General features: G+C 39.3%; 1 protein-coding gene across 2 annotated transcripts in view; it reads right to left on the bottom strand.

Moving 5' to 3' along the window:
• Nucleotides 1-1,526: 1,526 nt before the first annotated feature.
• The window catches only part of LOC127453090 (protein argonaute-3), a 72,140-nt gene continuing 63,583 nt past the window's right edge, over nt 1,527-10,083 (bottom strand). For both annotated transcript variants that reach the window (XM_051719163.1, XM_051719165.1), the window contains exon 19: nt 1,527-8,558. In XM_051719163.1, coding sequence (XP_051575123.1) covers nt 8,450-8,558 — 109 coding nt within the window. In that variant the 3' untranslated portion in view covers nt 1,527-8,449. The remainder of the gene's footprint in view (nt 8,559-10,083) is intronic.

Genomic DNA, 10,083 nt, shown 5'->3' with positions numbered 1-10,083 from the left:
ACACCTTGTGGCTATACTTTTGAAACAGTATATTAAAGTTTACCGACTGGCCCCATTGACTTCCATTGCAAGTGTCTCACTGTTACCTCCATTTTTGCTTCTTTTTTTTTAAGAAGGGACGAGTCGAAATAAATTTTTGTGGTAATCAACATTATGCTACAAATGCTGTCGATTGAGCTTAACTTGTATTGAACCTGGAATATTCCTTTTAAGATTGAAGCTCATTTCAATGGAATGATTTTCTTAAAGGTGCACATTTTTTCCACATTAAAAAGGGGTTTACCGGTAAGTCTAAATAAATGAATAGCACATTTTGGCATCTGTTTAAGATGATGTCCACTGACATGGGGGTATCGAAAATATAGCACATTTTGGCATCTGTTTAAGATGATGTCCACTGACATGGGGGTGTCGATAATATCGATATGGGAAACACTTTCTCCTCCCTTTTGAAAGTTGACAGACATTTTATTATCCTAACTCTGTACGATTGTATTTCAGATCTCTCTCTCTCTCTCTCTGAGTCTGCACACTGCAATCCTTGTACTGTATCCTTGTCAGTTCTCTTCCTGTCGAATTCTATAGATGAGATAAGTGGAACATTCAGAGGTGCTTTCTCAATGTCCAAAAGACTACTGCCAACTGGAAGGGGGTTGAATGTAAAACAGTCCCAATGGAGCATTAATCTACGTTAGCTTTGATATTGTTCCAGAGACAAAGCCCTCACAAACACCCCTGAAAGTTTTAATTCAGCCAATAAGGACATAGAAATCACTGTTGTTCGATGACCATGTCAGACTCTGCAATTCAGTCTTCGAATAGGTAATGTTATAAGAGTTGAGTGATTTGGGTGGAGCCACAGTGCTGCAGTACAGCGCCATCTGTTACGTTTGAGGATTTGCAGCAGATGACCGGCAAAAACTAAAAATGACATTTGAACTGAAATTTTACATGAAATAAAAATAAAAACCTAATTGAAAAACTGAAACTAAAGAAAGAAAAGAAAAACCAGTAGCTATGTCAGTTCCGTGTCTCATGTATCACTCAGCCCTCTTCTCACTAAGTAAAATATTTTAAATCAATATCAAATCAATATTTTAATATCTATTTATTGGGTAGGTAGCAATGTAATAAATGGGATAATGTACAGGTTGCTTAGCGATAAGCACCAGACTACATTTCTATTCTCTTTATATTTTTTATAGGCGAGTTGCTCTCACTAGTGTTAAGAAAAGGAACTGCAGAAAGAATCGTTACTAGTAAAACACCTGTAACAAGGATATATACGTGCATATACAGTATGTAGATATTTACTGTATGCATGCAGAAAATGTGCATACTTTGTACAGTATACATACAAAATAGTACATAGAAAAAGTAGCCTAAATGTAGCATGTTTATATGCAACCAATACAATTCTTTGTGGGATGTTGTCAAGAGTTATTCTTTATCCAAACGCTTAAAAACATTGTGATCTTGTCTGTAATGCAACCAAGGCATGTAAAGCAAAAACATCAAGTCCATGATTCAAAAGCAAAGCTTTTTATTGCAAGTATTAGTGAAAGATACACTCCAAACTGAAGCAAAGCAACACTAAAAGGCCATTGATCTACAAAGAGATTATTATAAAACAAAGAAAGACATTTCAAGGTAAAAGAAAGATCCCTTGGTACATTAGAGAGACTCTTTGCAAACACGGAGAGGAGAGAAGGGAGGACAGAGCCATGGAGCTCCTGGTTTGAGACGAGATACCGGTTGGATAACACGACATCTTAACTCACACAGACAGGAACGACTGTACTTTGGCTCTTCATATGCATTGAAAGACGACAAAAATCACGGAAGTCGTCTTCTAGTACGAAGAGACATGAAATGGTATTTGGTGCAAGCATCACTCATCTTTGCGAAAGAAATGGAGAACTGACAGACTTGCCGTTCGTTTGCGTTTGATGGTTCACAGTCCTTTTTTGGAATGCTGGAGCTTGACGTTTCGGTAAACTATTTTGTAAACATTTTTAGGAATTGACTTGCATTCTGTCACCGATTTTGGTGCAACTTCTCAGGAGCTCAATGCCTCTGTCCCCCTGGAAAGTGACAACACGACGATTCGAAATACAGACACTGGTCTCTCACGTACGGACGTCTTGCCCTGCTCTTGCCGGACTGGGAGCGATTACATTTGCACACATCAGGACTTGTTAACGTCGCGCAATTAGTGGTTTAAAAAGAGAACCAAGATGCAACAAGGGAGTTAGTATGCTTCTCTATGCACAACTTAAGCAATTTATAAACATTTTAAGTTGAATATGAAAACAAAAGAATACCGTTAAGGCTAAGGCTCATATATATATATTTATATTTATAAATCTGAGTGGAATGGGACCCCCTCTCTTCCAAAGGCTCTGGCATGAAGACAATTGAACTCAAAGCAAATGACGAAGGACAAATACCATTATCCGATTCACACTTCGTAAAAAGCACCGGGTGCACCTAGAGAAAAAAAAAACAACATCCTTCTAGTTCACCCTCAAGCTGGGGAAACTTGTATGGCTAAGAGTTTAGCAGCTCTAGATGAAAAACATACGCTTTTTTTTTGGAATAACCAAGTCAGTGTAGTTCTCCTCTTAACGAGATGAGATGCAACGTGTGGGACGTGCCGAGCCTCTTTGCTGGAGAGCTGAAGAATGAGATTTGGATGTCAAATGGTGGACAATCTTGAAAGACAATTCGTCAAAAATCCAAACATTCCGCAGGATTGTGCCACCCCTGCCCACTCTGTGGTTGTGCTTGTGTGTAAGAGGAAGTTGAGGGTTGGTTGGCGATGAGAGGCAGGCTTCCGCCCCCCCGAACCCCTTAACTCACCCCCCCATCCCGTAACTCTGGCCAACAATGCGGAGACTCCAGCCGCTTTAAGCACTCCCTCAATAAATACACTATTAAATATTTCCCATATATATTTCCAATATATCAAAAGAAAAAAAAAACATTTAAATAGGACAACAAAATAAAAGTTGGCTCAATAAAGAAGAGAAATGATAAGTGTTATGATATAAAAACAACTATTACTTTTCTTACAATTAAACTGCTTAATCTAAAAGGATATTGTCAGGCATTAATCAAGCATTATACTGTTATCAAAGTAATATTTGCGTGAATCCCGCAAAATCACGTCCAGGTCACAATTCACACCAAAATCAAAGAAAATTAGAAAGAAATTATAATTTTGCCTAGGAGGATTTTTTAAGACCATCATGTTTTTGTTTTTTCTCCACTTTTCTCCCCAATTTGGAATGCCCAATTCCCAATGCACTCTAGGTCCTCGTGGTGGTGTAGCTGCCTCCGCGTCTGAGACCGTCAATCCACGCATCTTATCACGTGGCTTGTTGAGCGCGTTACCATGGAGAATGGCATGAGCCTCCACACGCACGTCTCCGCGGCAAAGCGCTCAACAAGCCATGTGATAAGATCACCATGTGCTCCACCAAGAACAAATCACATTATAGCGACCATGAGGAGGTTACCCCATGTGACTCTACCCTCCCTAGCAACCGGGCCAATTTGGTTGCTTAGGAAACCTGGCTGGAGTCACTCAGCATGTCCTGGATTCGAACTCATGACTCCAGGGGTGGTAGTCAGCGTCTTTACTCACTGAGCTACCCAGGCCCCAGACCATCATATTTGTTTGCATCGGGACATTATTTTCATAACAATTAAGCAATTAAAATTCTCATTACATTCTCATATGTGTTCAGACATTCAGTTTTTTCATAATTCGTAATTTCATATCTGTAATGCATCTGGACATTTTATTGTTCAGTTCATTCAATATTGTTTCATAATTTGCATTATTTTTTAATGGTGATTCTCATTACTGTGAAACACTGTCTACACTGGACGCGTCGAAGTGAACGTTCTAAACGGTTTCTTTGTTTGTTTGCAGGAGTAGCGGCAGCACAAAACAGAACGGTTACTGTCGACGTGACGTGCTGCAACAGACACTTCCAGTGTAGACAGCGTCACTGATAATTATGAGAAAGATAAGCTTTTGACGCAATGCGCCACTCATGTCCAGTGTACACAGGGTGCAATACATCCGGACATCGTAATTTGCAAAAATACTTTTTTTTGCACATAGCAGTAATGCAATTTTTTTTTTTTTTTTTTTTTTGCATAATGATAAAGTTGTTTAATAGCCATGAAAATAATATCATAAAAAAATCTTAAAAATAGGTTTCATTTTCTTTAAGCAAAACATAATTTCTTATTCCCCCTTTGCTTTTGCGGTAAAATATGACCGGGACATGTTCTCAACAGGTTTTCTGAGTTTCACCTCTTTGCAGTTTCTTTCACTATAATATTTGCAGCATACTAAGGTAAGTGAGGTGCAGTGTTTTTGAGATTTCTCATCGAGGTATATCCTCCTGGACCCCAGGGCACCCATGAGCCACATACAAGCCATGGGGGTCGTAAATGCGTATAAAACATATACTTTATTCACTGAAGTTAATATGGGCAATTGCACATTGAGAGCGACCAGCCACTAAAAAAATGACACTAAAAGGGCATTATGAAGTCCAAAAGATAATAATTGTGCCCTGCCTAAACCTTCAAAACTCTATAAATCATACTAATCTTGTTCAAGTCTCCCTCAGCAAAGAATTCAAGAACTAGAGGCCGTCTTTTTCTGGAGTACATGAAAAAAGGGGCTTATAGGGGTATAAAAGGAGAGCAAAGCACTTTGACTTTTGTTTGGGTGGCAGTCTTTAAAGTGCTATACTGGGCTTTCCTCTCCAGGATCAGGCTATATAATATGAGCTGTCTAAAGATAGCACATTCAACTATATAAACACTTCCATTGGTCCAGACTCCTAATACAGTGTGATTCAGGGCTCAACCTTCGTTCATACACTTGGCATATATGTTGTCATTGTAATATCTGAATGTACAAAGAGCCTCCTGATCGAGATAAAAATGTGTTTGCATGTGTGCACACCTTCTTCAAGGTAAGAATAAGACGAATATGCTCTTTGATCACTCACTTTAGTTTCAGATAATTCAGCACCATCATGAGAAAAGGCACTTTCTACTTTGAACTCACATTATATATTAGACCATAAAATAAGACCCTTCCTAAAGCTCAAATATAAGAGATAACAAGACAAGACAAAATAAGTTGCCTTTCGTTTGTGGACATTCTAAAGCAATTTGGTTATACGAGACCATCATTTCTATGGATAATGGAAGTCGCTACAGGCCAAGTCAATAATTCAAGCGAACACTGTAAACATCTTCCTTTACAACGGCAATAAAAAGGTGCTCAATCCTTAATACAATCTTCAATTAAAATGTATTGATCCTTCAATAGTTTACACATTAATGAAAATTCGGTCACCATTTACTCACCCTCATGTCATTCTTAACCCGTATGACTTGCTTTCTGAAGCCGTAAGATAGCTTTGAGTGACAAACACCAAAATTGTAGTTATTTGCTGAAAATATTTCCCTCTATCACAGCTCTTAAGTCTCATTCACGCTTGAGCACATTTGAATCTGGAGCACTAAGACAGATCACCTGGCATCTTTGCAGGTTTGACGTCAATAATACAGAATGCAAATGGTTCTCATGTGACCCATCATGTCATGTTTGAATATGCAGAAGTGCAAATGAGATCCGAGAGCTAAGGCGGAGGGAAAGATTCTCAGGGAATAACGACTTAAACGTTAGTTTGTTACTCACACAAAGCTGCTGAATGACTTCAAAAGACTTGGAATAATAAGCACAAGTCATTTGGACAACTTTTAAGACACCTTTATGTCCTTTTTGGAGCCTGGCAGAAAAAACAAAAAAATTTGTACATTTGTACGGGTTTAGAATATGTAAATGAAAATGACAAAATTATCAATTATGGCTGGACTTTTCATTTAAAAGAGACCTTTTATCAGAATAAGAGGCCAGTATTAGTATTTACGAAGTTACAACTACACAAAAATGAATCACGACACATCATCAAGATTACTTCTTAAACTGATAGTTGTTTGGCATCCACACACAGACGGTTTAACTTCTGATGACCAATAGTGGTTTCAATAAGGAAGGTAAAATTAAAAGGGTACAATTTCAGTGGCCGAATCTTTGCTTGCTGTTTTAAACCTCACAGATGCTCACAAAATTGCTCAAACCTCTCGAGTGAAAAGACAAGGCCTCAGAGTCGGAAAACATGCCCTTCTGGGTACCCACAAAACAACCTGGTGCATCGGTTCCAATCTTATCCTCATTAGCAGTAAAACGTTATTAATTTATGCTTTAGAACTTAAGTAACTAAACTTGGATTACATATTGCAAATATAGTTTACCATTTTAAAGGGATTGAAATTGTTATTGAAAAGGTTTTAAGTCACCTTCGAAATGTCAGAGGCAGTCAATTGTAAAGAGGGGAAACCTTCATTACATGTTTTATGGTGTAGTGCTTCGTGCAATTGACCGTAATCTTATTCTAAGTGGCCATTTTGCTGTACCATTCTATGCAATATAATTTAATATCCAAATAAACAAAACTAAATCTAATAATCAAATATCTGTCCTGACATTAGGAGAGCACCATTTATGCATCCCATGTTCCCACCTTATGAATGAAGTCTCTGCCAATTTCCGATACTTGCATGGGCCGCACCTAATAGCACCACTCGTTATGCATCATTTAGTGCAGTTAACCGTCGTTACACAGCTGGACATGCTTCAGATGGGGCACGGAGAAAGAAAGGCACTCGAGCTCACTGCACCGAGATACACTCTTCAAGTAAAATACTATACTGACCTCTATTGGCCCTCCAGTGAATAAGCACATATCAGGTTCTGTCGGAGCTTCTCCGTGAACATGTGCCCAGAGCTGCCAACTGAAGCATGGCTCAGTCGGTCTTACTTTGACAAGTATAATAGCAGCGAAATCCTTTGAACAGGCAGGGCGTTGAAAATCGTACCGAAAACACGAGTTGAAACATCATAAAATAAGTGTATGATTAAACCAGCAAAACCACTCTGGCTCACATTTTAACAGATTTCATTAAGGCTGTACAGTTGAATGTGTTTGCAACTGTGCCCTTGGTCGGACTAAATGAGGTGCGTTCGTTATTCTTTTACTTCCCACATCAACCATTTCTAGAAGCAGGCACTTGTAAAGTCTCTCATCCATGGTCAAACATCAAGAAATGCCCCCTACTTATGTAAAATAAAATCTCAACATAAAAGTGCCAAACATGCACACCTCCACCTTAAAAACAAACCTCAATGCACATCACTCGCTTTCTGTTGCCATAACTTTCCTAAATTGCCTCTTCCAATCGCACACTTCCGCAACAAACTTCCAGCGAACCTTGAGTCTTCGCAGAGGAGGTATTCTCAATCTGCTAATGGATTATTGCACTAAACTATGATAGTAACAATGTGATCTGTCATATATCAAGGACTATGCATTTCAAACTGAGACGGAAGGGAACAAGACAAATCTGTTCGGAACTGCATTGAAAACAATACTGGAGGGAATTTAGGTGTTTAAAAAATAAAATAAAATAGGGGATAATGTTTTGTATCATAAATAAAAGCATTAATCATAACATGATAACTTTGCGTTGTAGTACATGAAAGCTCACAGATGGTGTTCAGGGCCACTCCAGGTAGATATTACAGAGCGTAAAATCGTAAATTTGCTTTGAAATAATACAATTAGCGTTTTGCCCCCGGCAGGGTCCGTCGCAAAGGACTTTACGCCTGGCAATGGCACTTTTCTAACAATAAAACTTTTTTCTGTTTTAAAATGCTAACGCACAATTGGTTCTTCACAACTGACACTTGAACACTTCGTTAAGTCACCATTGGCTACAAAAATAATTGAGAACGGGAGAAGAGTACATTGATAAAATGTAGTAGCCCGTGTGGCGGCATTTTTTCAATCTGACAGCAGGCGTTCCTCAAAACTTCCTTCATGGTCTTTCTATCCGCTTCCGTTCAAATCTCATCTTGGGAGATAACGGGAAAAGTGCTGTTAGGAAACGTTGAGGTACGAGGTGTGACAGGCAGGGAAAGAAATTTAATGTTATGTCTACAGACAGGAAAAGAATAGGGGACCTAGACGGGCTTCCCTTTTAATTATTTTCGAGGGTTTGGAGGGGAAATGAGAGAACGGCCGCAGTCGGCTGGATTTATATTGCATAATAGTGCCGAGGTCCACATGGGGAATTAACGCAGGTCTGCTTCCTAAGACCAGCGTGCAGGCCCTGTCTTTTCCTGCTGCACAGTGTCAGGTCCAGATTTTCTGGGCGGGGTGGCGGTGCTTCCATCACCACAGAGACCGACCCTTCAGGATGCACAGACTTGAGGGAGATGTGACTGTGTGTATGTGGTTGTTGGTTTTGAGTGCATGACTGGTTGAATATGGGCTTAATGTGGGCTGGCTCAGGCAAAGTACATGGTCCTCAGGGTGTCATGGTGAATTTGCACGGCTTTGGCGAGCGCCTGGGGATCCCGGCCGTTACTCTGCCCGGAGACGTGGCTGCCCTCAGCGCTGAGAAAGAAAAGGGAGATATACTGTTAAAGAAACATTCACGATATAGTCACAATGATCGCCGGTGATATAAAACTAAGCAACATCATTTAGGTCACACTTATTTTAATGCACTTTTTATTTGTTGATTAAGCTTCTTAAAAAATGTGACAAGAGCCTAGTTGCATGATCCATCCTTGTTTTGGGACTTGGGACATATATTTTAATTATCTTGTTAAACACATTTCAGTCATAAAAATTGCATGGATTGGTAAGTTTGATTAATTTCCGTGAATCAGTTCAAACTGTTAATTTCAATGAATCAACTGGTTTGCATCATCACTCAGAAAATATTCAAGGAAGTCTCCATGTGGCATTTTTTATATAATACAATGTTTTAGTAAAAATATGCGAAGGTAAATATTACTGTTTATTACTATGTAATTATTTTGCATATAAATAAAAGTGATTTAATATCACTCTTCCTTGTGTTTCTTTATGTAAAAAACATGCCTCAACAACTGGATTTTTATTGCATTTCTTTACTTAAAATGCAATAATAAAATAATTTGTGCTAAAAAGATTAAAGATTACAGTTTTGAATCTAACTGGTTACAATGATTGTTGACTTGAAATGATGTTTTCGGCAATCCAAAATAAGCCATTTCAGAGCAAATGCAGAAATATCAAGAAGAGAGATAGATACTGTAGATGGATAGACAGACAGAGACAGAAAGACAGAGACAGACAGATGGAAGGACAGATAGACGGATGGATAGACAGATGGATAGATGGGTTGACAGAAAGACAGACAGATAGACAGACAGACCGAGTATTTTCAAATGGTGAACAATATGGAAAGACTTGGGGCCTGGGTAGCTCAGCGAGTATTGACACTGACTACCACCCCTGGAATCGTGAGTTTGAATCCAGGGTGTACTGAGAGACTCCAGCCAGGTCTCCTAAGCAACCAAATTGGCCCAGTTGCTAGGGAGGGTAGAGTCACATGGGGTAACCTCCTCGTGGTCATGATTAGTGGTTCTTGCTCTCAATGGGGCGCGTGGTAAGTTGTCCATGGATCGTGGAGAGTAGCATGAGCCTTCACATGCTGTGAGTCTCCGCGGTGTCATACACAATGAGCCACGTGATAAGATGCACGGATTGACGGTCTCAGAAGCGGATGCAACTGAGATTTGTCCTCCGCCACCCGGATTGAGGTGAGTAACCGTGCCACCATGAGGACCTACTAAGTAGTGGGAATTGGGCATTCCAAATTGGGAGAAAAGGGGATAACATAAATAAATAAATACAAATATGGAAAGACAGACATACAGACAGACAGCCAGCCAGACAGATAGACAGGCAGACATAGTATTGTCAAATGGTGAAAAATTTGGATGGACGGACAGACAGACAGACAGATAGACATACAGATAGATAGAATATTGTCAAATGGTAAAAAAAATCTCAAGATTTAAGATACTTTTTTCCATTCATTGTACCTAGCCCCAAATGCCAGCAATGCTGAGACACTGGCACAGATATT

Source organism: Myxocyprinus asiaticus, chromosome 15 (assembly GCF_019703515.2).
Source record: "Myxocyprinus asiaticus isolate MX2 ecotype Aquarium Trade chromosome 15, UBuf_Myxa_2, whole genome shotgun sequence".
Lineage (NCBI taxonomy): Eukaryota > Metazoa > Chordata > Actinopteri > Cypriniformes > Catostomidae > Myxocyprinus > Myxocyprinus asiaticus.
This window is presented reverse-complemented; position numbering and strand designations above follow the sequence as displayed.